The following is a 14,494-nucleotide window of genomic DNA, read 5'->3' as shown; positions in this document are numbered from 1 at the left end:
ACTACAATGAATGCAGAGGTTGTATTTTTATTTTATTTTTTTTTAATGAAAGAAGGGGGCAAACGAGCAAACGGGTCACCTGATGGAAAGCAACTTCCGTCGCCCATGGACACTCGCAGCATCAGAAGAGCCGCAGGTGCGTTGCCGGCCTTTTAAGACGGAATAGGGTAATAGGGGAGGGTAGGGATGGGAAGGGAAGGGAATAGGGGAGGATAGGGAAGGGAATTGGGCCTCCGGTAAACTCACTCACTCGGCGAAACACAACGCAAGCGCTGTTTCACGCCGGTTTTCTGTGAGAACGTGGTATTTCTCCGGCCGAGCCGGCCCATTCGTGCCGAAGCATGGCTCTCCCACGTATATAATATTATATTATATGCCTTTTTCATATTTTATACATTTCAGCAAAATTGGTTATGCGGTTTTGGCGTGAAGATGTAACAGACAGACAGACAAACTTTCGCATTTATAATATTAGTGTGTATGTACGAAAACTTACACGGCAAACGTGCGATCAAGGATGTAACGTGTATTGTGATGTAACAATCATGCAACTTCCCAGGTGTTGCAGGTCACAGCCAGGTCTAGCCTGGGAGTTTACTTATCTGACCGATCTCATTACCTGCTATCACGATACGATTATATCGTGAGCTTAATCGATATTAAAATAATTATACAGATTATGTAGGATACATTTTATGAGAATGTTATGATAAAACACGAGTTTTATGGACTATAAAATTCAATTAAGTGTCAATATAATCGTAATCAAAAATCTCGATATTTTTTGTGATATTAATTCATATTTGTAAAAAAAATCTCACAAAAATTATTTGTAAAATTCATGCGTCTGGTTTAGCTACATGTAGATACCTACTTTAGATTGTAATAATTTCATAAGTAAGTAATTAATTGATCCACACTATTATTATCAAGACTTTTGTTTTGATAATAAGTAATAACAGTGTAAGTTTGTTTAGCTAAATAATAGGCTCTGAATATACTGGACGGATTTTGATAAAATTTCGCACAGATGTAGAGCTGACTACGGGAAAGGAAACTACTTTTATTGCAAAAAATGTGCAGTTCCAACGAGATTCGGGGCTAAAATGGTCGCTTTGAAAAATCATGATATCGTCGCTGCGCGTGCGATACCGCGTATGAGCAGTTGGTATATTTACCAACTGCTCATACGCGGTATCGCATTATTATCATCAAAAAGCAGATACGCGGTATTCCGCGTATCTGCTTTTTGATGATTTTACAGGAGGAAGAAAAAACTGAATATCTCAGCTATTTTGACTCCTATTACCGACTGAACTTAATAGCTAGTTCTTTGTACTTTACTTTAAAACTTATACCACTGTAACTTAGCAAAAATATGACGTGTTAATTAACAAAATCATTTAACAATATTATCTATTATTAATTTTTAATTGATATACCAATTTTTCATAGATATTTGACTTTATCTGACAGAGATCATAATAATCATTTAACATAAAAAACATATTATATTGATATATTACATAAGTACATACTGAAGCCAGGGCTTCTCTTCCATGGACCTGAAGAAAAGCACCCTTACCCGGAGCACTTGTTATCAGAGGGTAGAAGGTCAAAATGAGTCCGACGCTTAAATGTAGGGACCACAGCAGCTATACTCTCCAGAGTATAGCCGCCAGAATCCAGTCTGTCGGAGCTTAGCTCTGTACAGTGGTTCAATATAGGCAGATTCCGTTACTAATTTCGTAGTTATAAGGCGGGCATTTGCCGGGCGGCAGCTACTCTTCGCAATGTATGGTGAGGGTTACCAGGAGGTGCCGTACGGTCTCCTAGGCGGCAGCTACTGCCCTAGCGGGAGATCCATCGTGACAGCTAGTTACGAAGGTCTTCGCCGAGTTGCTCATCGTCGTTCCAGAGAGGACGTCACGGCCTTCAGTGGGAGTTCCGGAGGGTTTAAAGGCAAGGAAAGCAGCCACGAGGCATACGATCGTTGGGCCATAGAGGAACAGAGATAATGAGTTATTCTCTGTTCCGCATCGGGAGTGGGAAGGCATCATTATGCGAACCTCAAAATTTCAATGCAATTGGGGCTCTGGGTGAGGCTGGAAACCTACCCGGCTTAGCTGGTCCCGACGCCGAAGGAAACTTTACAATTTACCGAAGCGTTTCCTTACTTTGGCGGTAGTCTGCTCCCTTTTGGAGAAGACCGTCCGGTCGTGAAGAGAGCCCTGCGTTTGAATAACCCAGAACATCCCTCCGTATACGGCTAAAGGAAAATCGGTGAGGCTGGAACCTACCCGGCTTAGCTAGTCTCGACGCCGAAGGAAACTCTTCAATTTGCCGAAGCGTTCTGTTACTGTAATGGCAGTGTGCTCCCTTTTGGAGAAGACCGTCCGGTCGTGGAGGGAGCCCTGTATTTGACAAGTCCAGAACATCCCTCCTATACGGCTGAAAGCAAACCACAGGTGGTTTTAGTGGGTAGGGCTAGCACAACTAGTCGTCCATATCCCCGGGGTGCTTTATCTTAACTGAGCTACTTCACCAACCTGGTAATCATATTTAGTCGTGGCGATTGGTTGCCGCCTGTATTTTTAAGGTGAAGATAATATAATGATCACGTCATGTAACCTTCCTTGATCTTCAAAGCAATGGAAATGGTGGTAAATTAATTAAAACATTCTAGCATGAATATAATACATATTACGAACAATATTAAACAATAATTACAATATACTTACGTGGTGGTTTATCTCAGAAAAATAGTTATTTTTGGGAGCACTTTACTATTTTCGATATATTTTTCTTGCCGCTGTAGTAAATACGCCGAATTGCTTCTAACTTCCGGCCGCCTACTGTTCCGCGGTATTGTTTCGATGGCAAAATGTACGTTTCTAATTGGATAATTTAAATTCTGTGAAGCCTAATATAAGCCAATATGCGTTTCGAATCGGCTGGCACAATATCTCAATTTTGCGCATTTTGCTGTTACGCGGTATTTACCAACTGCTCATACGCGGTATCGCACGCGCAGCGACGATATGCAAAATGCAACTTTGCTTGCAATTCATTTCTGTATTTTTGTACTGTTTTGACATTTGTCAGTTTGACAGTTTTGACAAGCAATTCCTCTTAATCAATTCAGATTAAGAGGAATTGCTTCGACAACCTCTGTGGCTCAGTGGTGAGCGCATTGGTAGCTCAAGCCGGGGGTTGCGGGTTCAAATCCCGCCGACGGAACAAAAAGTTTTCAAAGTTCCTGGGTCATGGATGTCTATTAAATATGTGTATGATATAATAAAAATCTTAAATACATGTATAGTATAAAACTATTAAATATATTTCCGTTGTCTGGTACCTGTAACACAAGTCCATCAGGTGCTTACCACGGGGCCAGACCGACGTGGTGTGAAGCGTCCATAGATATTATATTATTATATTATAAAAAAAATGTGACCATTTTAGCCCCGCAGTTGTGCGCGTACTGCCGAAGGTAACATCTATTAGAAACACATTTAATAGTGTCACAGAGACATAGTTTTTTGTTTTGATCTCGAGACTATGAGGTGCGTAGTTCTAGTTTACTAAACACTGGTGAGCACTAGCTCAGGAATCTGTGACTCATGACCTAGGTACTATAGCCACTAATAGGGCATATCAAGTCTTAGTACTTGCGAAACTTTCTGAGATAATGGGACTCATAGATAGAGGTGTAATAGACTTATGTCTATTACACCTCTTTCTATGAGTCCCGCAGTGTGACCGCAGTATGAGTTTGAGACAAAGGTAATTTTCCATCTTTTTGGTTAACGCCGGTTCTCCTCGCCGGGCTAGTTTTCGAACCGATGGCAGGAACCATATTACTTTCGACGTTCAGATTTGTTTTGTAAAAATTTACTTTAAACAAAATATTTTTTGATTTGATTTGGTCGATGCAATGGTAGAGTCGCTTTATCTTACCGAATACCCATGAAAGAGGGTTTATGGGCGTTTCATCGTATTTATGTGAAAAGTGAGCACGAAATTGCAATATTGTTACAATTTAATCATTAAACTGTATGTGGGTACGATCAATGTATTGTTTAATTTTTATCACACCTGACGAGTTCGATGTCTTACGTAATATCCATACTAATATTATAAAGTGTCTGTCTGTTACATACAGAGGTAACACTCTTCTCGCCGAAAATAGGGTAATAGGGGAGAGTATTGATGGGAGGGGAAGGGAATAGGGGAGGGTAGGGAAGGGAATAGGGTAGGGGATTGGGTCTCCGGTAAACTCACTCACTCGGCGAAACACAGCGCAAGCGCTGTTTCACGCCGCTTTTATGTGAGAACGTGGTATTTCTCCGGTCGAGCCGGCCCAATTGTGCCGAAGCATGGCTCTCCCACGTATACTTTTTATTCCTAAAAATGTACGGCTACCGCGCGATTTAGTAGCACTATACTTTATAACTGTTGTCTTCTTCGAGAAGAACCAATATCTCTCTACTTTACATACCCATGTTCCCCTACCATCATGTTATTATGTTGGGTTTATTAAATCAAAACTTCTAAAATTTTCCATTTTTTGCCTAACCAGTTCTGTTACGCCTATTAAACTTGTACCAAAGCCTAGAATATATATTTAACCTTAAATTAAACAGCAACATAATAAGATTAGTTTAGCGCAGTCCCCTTGACATTTGGCGAAGCGGTTAAGTCTCTTATCGTGTGTACCACTTGAACTAATTCCAATTTCTTATAGTAATATAGGCTAGACAATTTTTTTTTCGCACCTCTCTTTAAATTAATCAACAACAAGTAAACAAATCATTTATTTGCTTAAAACGTTTCAATGTTCAAGTTAGTTGTACTCTGGGAGAAATGAAAACGAAACAAAGGAAATATTTCGTGGTGTGGTAGAAATATGGGAGTAAATCCTCTTCTACGCTGTGCCGGTGGTCTACTTTTCCTCCGTCTTACGGTGGTCTTACGAATAGGGAACATAGCACAAAGGCCGGAGCAGAGGGCGCTACTGCCACAACCAGTAAACAGTATGACCGAAATCTGTCATTTTGCACACGTCATATCAGAATATTGACAGGAACGTTGTCAAATAAAAAAAATGTTTCCTGTCTATGGTGTTGCCGTCTAGCGTGGAAACATTGCAGTAATATTATAATTTATATCCTATTTTCGGTCAGATCAAGTTTCCTTTTAGAAAGTAAGACCATGCGCATACTATATTATGATTACGAATGACAATGATATAATTTTATTGCGATTGCGATGAGACGAATTCCCGATTCCCGCCCTCGCATGTCATTATGTCTTTATGTATGTCAGTCACGTGACTCGGTATTAACTCGCGAATGTCATATCCTGACATAGCTCGTAAGTCATCGTCGTTGCTGAAACCGATCCGGATATTATGTCATTTAGGATAAGACCCTGTGCACGTTATAAACAAATTTGCTTTTAATATACCCGCAATTCAATAGCTTTAAAATTTATTTGCAAGTATAATATTATTATGAAGATGGTAAGGACAGTATTATTACTTCTTTATAATATACTACAAATAAAAACTTTGCAACTATTTGTATCAAACTTCACATAATTTACAGTGCTTATATTTAGGTTACAATAATATTTAGGCTTCTTTCTATTCCGGTAGATCTAATCGCGATTATTGTTTTTGCATAAACGAATTCAAATACTTCCAAGTTCCAACAAAATACTTTTTAAGGGTCAATTGTCGATTCATATCGAGGTAACGTCTGAACCATTTGGGGTGGATTTTATATAAATGTACCTGAAGTAAATGATTGCAATTCGCCCCACGACCTAAATATGTTTCCGCGAGGGCCGATTTCCGTTTTGGCCCCCGGTGGGCCAATTTATTGCCCAACTGGCCCCCAAGATGGTATGTTAATGCAGTTTTGCATACTGCATATCCAAATGGTGATGACAGGCTTAATGCTTTAAAATATAGGTTATTTAAATACCACAGGTGGCTATCTCCTATCAGCAATCTGCTTGTTTCGATCGAATTCAATTTTGCGCAAAATAATATCATTAACAGTTTGATGTCCGCAACTCCGTTGCAAGGAAATTGTTTTGTTGCAGGAACCCAACATTTTTCCGGGATAAAAAGTATCTTATATCCTTTTCCGGGATTCAAAGTATTTCCATACCAAATAATATCAAAATCGGTTCAGCGGTTTAGGCGTGAAAAGGTAACTAAAAGACATCTTGTATCAAACGGCAAGATCGAGCGATATAGCATATCCGCAGCGGAACTGTGATACCATCGTGCCCTCGTACGAGTGTGCGCCGACCCTAAGCCGGAAAATTACTTCCGAGGGGGTTGCAAAGAATATTATTTAGTTTTTGTCTATTTTGTTATTTTTTATAAGTAATCGATACTTTTTGTTTGTTTGTTTAAATGTGCTAATCTCACGAACAACTACACCGATTTTATGTAACTCGGCACAGATAACAATATAATTATTAGAGAAGACCTCGGAGCTACTTTTTTGCGAAAAATTTACGGTTCTCGCTAAATGGATTATTAGTAGCGTCTAGTTTATCATACTTTTAACCATTTACAATGGTCAAGATAAGGTATTTCCACCTGCATGTGTGTGTATTGCGGTATACCGCAGTAACCTTTGCTGCAGGGTGTCTGCAATATGACATTATTGAGTATTCACTTTGGCAATGAAAAAATGCTAGCATACTGTTTAATTAAGAGCCCATATGACCGTAACTTGACTACATACTTTAACCTAGATCTCAAAATCTGTAAGGTCTAGAAAACTGATTTTTTTGACACAAGTAACTTCAGTTCATAAAGATTAAATGCTCAAGACGAAAACACGATTACTCAAAAAATGCTCGATAGTTTCTTTTTTACCAAAAACCTTGTTTTAGACACATTTTTGCTTGGATCTTCGAAGTTTGCTGTCTTTTCTTTAATATTTTTCAATATCTAAAAAGGTATTGATAAAACCTAAATTTGCTCAAAACACTTTTTTCATAATCGTTATAGTTCGTCTTTTATTCAAGTAAAACTAACTCGGCGATGATTCCGCGCCGTCCTTTTTCACCTGGCATATGAAAGACGGGCGTGAGTGTGAAGAGAGAAGGACGATGTTTGATTTTTAGAGTCAGGTGAGCTCTTAATGAAGATCATTTTAAGACGTCTTTAACCACATTACCGCACTCGTATTACAGGGGTTTTTTTTCATGTTTTCACGCTAAAACTACTTAACGGATTTTGAAACGCACAGTCTGCGCTAACACAATATAATATTATTATTTAGGCTATTTTTCATTTTCACGCCCAAAAAGTACAATCTTCTCGCGGGATTCTGTTATCAGTTATCTAGTAACTTAAGCTTTAGCTGTAAGAACAAGGTGGTTGTTACCAAATCTAAAACAGTCTCTCTGCTTAAATAATATTTCGTGCTTTTTATCGGCTTCTTGACCGGTTAAAGTAAGATTTTAGGTAAAATGTCTATTGGTACCTACTTAGATAAGTATGCTGTAACCTAAATGTGTAGTAAACAAGGCGCTGATTAATTCTAGACCACAGCGGTTGTACAACAGTTACATAAGATAAGCGTTACCAAACGCCAACGACACGTTGCATTATCTGTGCTAGCAATTACTATTTAAATTAATACGTCTTGACCTGCTACTGACTGCGCCAGTCAAATCACTGGCTAGGCTTTCTGGACCGCCAGGATCTCTTAGAATCATTGACTCAATAGCAAGTTTATACTAGATTTTGTAGAGTCTAAATGCCTGGAATCTGAATTGTATTCTACGTTAGAGGCACCAATTTCTGACAATCTAATCAATACTTCACTTAGACTGACTGTCTTTACTTGGCGCTAAGCATGGTCAAGGAAAAAATATATTTTCTTAGATCGAATGAAAACTATAGAGTTAGACAAACTAAAGGCAAATAATAAAATGAGGCTGAACTGGTCAGTTTTTCATGCCTGTGTTTGTGTAAGGAAAAATAAGCTACTGTCGTCCAATATGTAAGAAAGATGGCCTTTTACCTCAGACAATGTTTTATTTGATAAGTGGATTATTTGGAGTATACTGACCTCATCACACGCAGAGCATCGCGGCTTGAGGCTCTCGGCGTGGTGTCTGCCGCAGTATAGCCGGCCTTCGCGCCAGAAGTACACCAGGTCTACCAGCAGCTCCTGGCAGGCGCAGCACACGAAGCACGCGGGATGCCAGCGAGCGGCCGGCCCGGCGCGCGCCGCCGACACGCACATGTCGCCAGACGCCATCATCTCCTCGCACTGTAAAAGAAGAGAGAGTTAGAGTGAGGAAGAGTACTAACTTAATCATGCCTAGCACTGGAAAGAGGAGATAATAATTATGTTAGAGTGACGAAGAGTGCTAACAAAAAATTCAAGACGTGAGTGGATGAATAGGGTAAGTAACATGAAAAAACTTCCCGTTTTTTTGTTTTAATGGAGGCTTTAGGACCGGAAAAATTATTTGAAATAGAAAAACTATGGATTACATATGTAGCCAGATATATTAGCTAGGTTATGAAGTAGATAAGTTACAAAATTTATTAAAATAATTAGGAAAAAATGAGTTATTGTCCGTATGTTACGAAATGTTACTTGTTCGATTCTTCCACTCACGTCTTCATTATTATGTCGTAGTAAATTAAAACATAGTCTTCTCGCACTCTCCTCCTTCAAGTTTCATATCGCACTGGAAACCTGAGAGATATTGGATTCGCAATGAACATTTTGCCGTGTAGTAGAAGTTAGTAGAAGAAAAAGAGCAGACCTAAGAAAATAATTTTGTTATTGTACAGGCTTTCTATATCAATGGAAGATCAACGCATTCACTTTTAAAAGCGCAGTAGCGTATTTGTAGGCTTCTTTCGTATCAAAGCTGTGGCTTTGGTGCACAATTATCTTGCATTTTGTTTAGATAACATATTTTGATATAGCTTAGGTTCTAAGCTAGCTAGCTAGGGGTTAAGTAAGCTAAAAGAGTAAAGACGCACTTGCTCAGTATTTCATTTTTTGTGGAATATTCACCTTAATTAGTGACTTAAATTAAGTACAGAATAAGGTGTCTGGTGTTCTTCTACCGTATAATTTTATAGCTATTTAAATAAAATATGTCCGAAATACGTCGTGTCTATGACCTTTGACATGGCGACGAAGAAAAAAAAAACATTCGAAACTCAAAATAATGATGTAAAAATCACACGGAATTATTTTAATGGCCGTAATCGTTTTGCCTCGAGTAAAAAACCTTTCTTTACGTTTTTAATTAACCCACATAATTAAAATATGTGTTGTGTATTCAAATTTGGCAATTGTTCATTACAGTAATAGGAGGGGACGTGTAAGGCTGTTGAGAGATGTCCGCCCGAGTTACTGCCTGTTACACCCGTGTCCTCATTTAAATATTATGTTAACATTATAATTAATAATTTTATTCCCAATCGCGACGAAGTTAATTAGTAGAGTAATAATTTTGCCAAAAATAAGTTTACAATGTTAACTTGTAAACTTATTTTGATAACATTTTGCACAGTAGAGAAAAAAAAAAGTAGAGAAGGAGAGCACTAGGAAGGAGGCACAGCAGTCTAATTCAAACAGTATTTTTTTTATTTTAACTTCGCTATCGAAATTATGAAGTGAAACTTGACTAAAGGTTCACGACATAACGTTTATAGTCCTTAAAACTCGAAGTTGCAACATTATCATACAACATAAGTAATATTATTAATTATAGTAATTGATATACCCTCTTAAAGGAGGTTCACCAATCATTGTTGCTTCTCATCTAGTAAGTGTCCACCTGCCACCTGGCATGCCCGCTACGGGTGACCTTGTACCTGTAATTAGCATATGAAAACGCGTGCAAATGTGCCCAATGCGGCAGCCTCGCGCCTATTTCGGCGCCATTGTGCGGCGGCCATCATGAAAATTACTTTTCCAAATTCAAATAATTGTCAAATTGTCATTGGTTTTAATTTTTATTGGCAACCTTTAGCTAAAATATTATATTCCTGAACACTAGGTACGAACGATAGACATATAGGTAATAAAGTCAAACACAGTTTCTTTAAACAGTAATAAAGTTTTAAATATTTTTTAAATTCTTTTTGATTTCTGAATTTTAAAATAACTTTAATAGATTACAAAGAGGATTTTAAAATATTTTGGAAGCCTCTTTGCATTCCTTCGACAAGGCTGCAACTTCAGATATTCCAAACACTTTTTACACATAGCAAAACTTTTTTTTAATTTTGAAGAATTTCTGGGTCTACGTCGGCATGGACACAATCGTCGCACGTGCGGGTTTCGCCAGCCCCGGCACGTACGGTTCCCGGAAGGTTTTATTGTCGTTTACAAAGGTAATATGCTACCTATACCTTTGGTGGCTTGGTGGAGATGTGTACAACTAGACTAGTTTTATAAAAATCTTACATTAGTATGAAGTAAGCAGGAATATATATTTTAACAACAGCTACGTAATCGTAACGGTATGTATAGGTCTACCAGAATCTGATGGCAAATTTTGACGGCAGATTTTCAAAAAATATCCTTGATCATTGGATAAATTTTTGGAAAAAAAGGATGAAAATGTTTTATTCCTATTACACGGTATTCCTAGAGTCAATTTATTTTCTCACTTTTATTCCAATAGGAATAAAAGTGAGAAGAGAGAGTGAGAAAATAAATTGACTGGAGTCAATTTATTTTCGCACCTTTTGCCATCAGGTTCTGGTCGACCTATACTTAATATCAAATAATCCTCACTAATAATATTATAAAATATGCGAAAGTGTTTCTATATTTCTGTCTGTTACCTCTTCACGCCCAAACCACTGAACCTATTTTGCTGCAATTTGGTATGGAGATACTTGAGTCCTGGGAAAGGACACAGGATACTTTTCATCCCGGAAATATGTACGGAGTTGCGGGAGTCATCTAGTTGTTAATAAATTGAGGATAACTTATGTCTGGCCCTATATAGTGCCTTTATTGTGGTAATATAGTTCTCAATAAATTGAGGATAACTTATGTCTGGCCCTATATAGTGCCTTTATTGTGGTAATATAGTTCTCAATAAATTGAGGATAACTTATGTCTGGCCCTATATAGTGCCTTTATTGTGGTAATATAGTTCTCAATAAATTGAGGATAACTTATGTCTGGCCCTATATAGTGCCTTTATTGTGGTAATATAGTTCTCAATAAATTGAGGATAACTTATGTCTGGCCCTATATAGTGCCTTTATTGTGGTAATATAGTTCTTAATAAATTGAGGATAACTTATGTCTGGCCCTATATAGTGCCTTTATTGTGGTAATATAGTTCTTAATAAATTGAGGATAACTTATGTCTGGCCCTATATAGTGCCTTTATTGTGGTAATATAGTTCTCAATAAATTGAGGATAACTTATGTCTGGCCCTATATAGTGCCTTTATTGTGGTAATATAGTTCTCAATAAATTGAGGATAACTTATGCTCTGGCCCTATATAGTGCCTTTATTGTGGTAATATAGTTCTCAATAAATTGAGGATAACTTATGCTCTGGCCCTATATAGTGCCTTTATTGTGGTAATATTTGTAGTTTCTTTGATTAAATTCTATCGACTCAGACTATGTTCTAAAACCTAGAGTCTAGACTTCCCGGAACTAGCCCTAGTTCTAAATTGTTTAACTTTATTGATCCTAACGAGCGTTTCTTGTAACGAGAGCCGTATAGTTGTTTCGGTGGGAGCAATTGAGTTTTGGCAGTGGGACACTCGATCGATGCTGGCGCCGACGTAGAGTCACAACATGTAGAGATGGCTCGGATCAGTTTATAACTTTTTGGCCAAGTCGCTAATAAGACGTGTCCACAAAGTTGCTCAAAGAATTGAGCGGACCAGCAAAATCCCTATATCCCATGTGAAATAGTATTCGCCTTTTCTTATTTATATTTCTTTGCCTACGACACCCACATATAGCGTAACTTTCTATTGGTAAAATAATAAAAAATCGGTTTAGTAAATCTAGGGGTCCGCTGAGAAGACGTCACAAGTGTCGCAAACTCTACCTCTTTCTAATATAAGTCCAATTATTTTCAATCATCTTCATAATTATGTACGGCACTTACCTCTGCAATACAGATACAGAGGTCAGACATAATAACAGAGCATCTTGACTTTTGTGTCAAAAAAAAATATCTCCTCTATTGAAACTTTCGTCTATGGTCAGGCGCTGCACAGTGCACTTGTCGCCTTGGCCTCGCTCCAAATCGATGGTTTCCGGGCCCCGGCCCCCGACGCGCGACGTCGCCGGCGCCGGATTACACAAATACTACACTTCTCCGTATCCACATAAACTCATTCAGCGTATGAGATGCTTTGTAGTGATCTATGACAAATTGTGTACTGGGAGTTCAAAAGCTATGTATATATTGTAGAGTGTTGAAGTTTTGGCAGAGTATTATAATGTACTATCAGAGAAGTTGATTCCTAGTCAGATGAGGGGACCTACGTAGTTTGGTCGCGTTACGTCAAACCCAGCCGACAGATCACAGTTAACATTGAAATGACATGAGCCGTCATCCGACCAAATGACGTTGGTCTGTCAGATGCCTAGGAATCAATTTACTCGAGCGTACTTATAGTCACCTCGAATCTGCATGTCCGTATGTTGTATTTGGCATAATTCATAAACTTTATACTCGTAACTACATTGTCTGTTAAAGTCTTTATTAAAAATTTAAATAATCAAAATTCTCCGAGTAGAGTTTTAAATAAAAATAACCTTATTATGATGCAAATGCCTAAAGACTGTATATTGTATAATATCAATAACCTTAAAGTACCTAGCTCAAGTGTTAGGAATATAAAGTGCGTATTTCCTAACTCGTTTCCGTTTAATAAGGCTATAAGCTATCGAGTCTAAAATATATTATGTTTCTGTTACTTGTGTAGTGTTGAATAAACAGTGTTACGCGTAGCTATTAGAAAAATGAGAATAAAAATCAATTTATGAATCAAGAGGGTAAACGATGCAGTCAATGTTTAAGAAAGTTAGGATATATAAATTGTAAATACTAGTAACTAGTTGATGCCCGCAACATCGTTGTACCAACATTAGTTTATGGCGCAGGAACAGTACATTTCCCATGTCGTTTCCTCGTTTCCCGGGACTCAAAGTTTCCTTTTACCAAATTTCAGCAAAACTGGCTCTGCCGTTCGGGCGTGAAGAGTTAACAGGCAGACACTTTCACATTTATAATATTGGTATGGATAAAAAATATTCACAAATTCTTTATGCCTATGATGCAATGCTTACAATATAAAGACGTTTAAATAGACAGAAAAATATAACATTATCTCTGAAAGACCTTTTATGATCTATGCCAAATTATAAAGGATCAAACTCATTAATACTCAGAGGTAAATAAATCCTAAACAGTATAAGCGTATTCAGCTCAGCAGCGCGGCACATAGCTGGCGGTCTGGGCGCGCAGACGGAGCCCGTGACTCATCAAAGTGGTGTGGGGCACAGGCTGTAGCGAGTGGTGTTGATGGCAAACTGTACATGCGGACGAGAGCAGGCTAGGCTACAGGCTGTGTAGTTTCACATGCCATATAAAACGTGGTTTTACATGATACGTCAAACTACATACAAAAATAACTTTTGGAACTATCAAAGCCGCAATGAGGAAATAAGAAAAAAAATCATTAAAATTTTAAAAAGATTACATTTCTCATAAATACAAAAGGAGAGAAAGAATAAGAAATACTATGGCAACCTTAGTTTACTTATTCATACAACTGTTCCTAGTAAAAGCTTGCCTGAAAAACTTTTTTAAAAGGAAAAAGATAAACTATGTATTTTAAGTATCATGTACGTATAATGTTCTTGTTCTTGTTCGACGCTATCCATGAAATAACATCCAGTATATTTATTTATACCCTAAAATAAATGTAAGTATGTTATTTACATCAATTTGGATAAATCCTGTATAATCAGCAGCATAATTAATTTCTATGACCCGACAACCGGTTTGAACCAAAACCGCCATCGTCTATACCTCACACCACCCAGGGTACTCCTCACATTGTCGGAGGCTACAGATCACAATCTCCCCGCCCTCCAGCATTATGCCGGAGCCTGCGCCTTGTAATATAACCGGCGTTATGAATCAACATAAACGAAAGAATTTCATTTTGGAAAAAAAACAATTTGAACATACAGAACTCCAAAAATGAGTATCAACCTGACCTATGTGCCGATTACTTGAATACGGGCAAAAATCGAAAAGTCCACCGACTTAACAAAATTTTGTATTGAATTTCCAAATCAAGTTAAGGATCGATGACAACGCATTATAGTTTTGGTATTGGTGTCAAAAGAAATTGTATCACCAAGAAAGAAACCGAAGAACACGATTACACCTTTAGAACTTCTGTGGCTCAGTGGGTAAGCACGTTGG

The 14,494-nt window shown here is 37.9% G+C and overlaps 1 protein-coding gene across 1 annotated transcript in view; it reads right to left on the bottom strand.

Annotated features, from left to right (window-relative positions):
* LOC121737028 (protein prickle-like) overlaps window positions 1-14,494 on the bottom strand; it is a 153,189-nt gene that overhangs the window by 3,357 nt on the left and 135,338 nt on the right. Inside the window, exon 6 of the mRNA XM_042128549.1 lies at window positions 8,106-8,309. Coding sequence (XP_041984483.1) covers window positions 8,106-8,309 — 204 coding nt within the window. The remainder of the gene's footprint in view (window positions 1-8,105; window positions 8,310-14,494) is intronic.

This window comes from Aricia agestis, chromosome 20, assembly GCF_905147365.1.
Source record: "Aricia agestis chromosome 20, ilAriAges1.1, whole genome shotgun sequence".
Taxonomy (NCBI): domain Eukaryota; kingdom Metazoa; phylum Arthropoda; class Insecta; order Lepidoptera; family Lycaenidae; genus Aricia; species Aricia agestis.
Note: the sequence above shows the minus strand (reverse complement) of the source record. Positions and strands in the feature narration are given on the sequence as shown.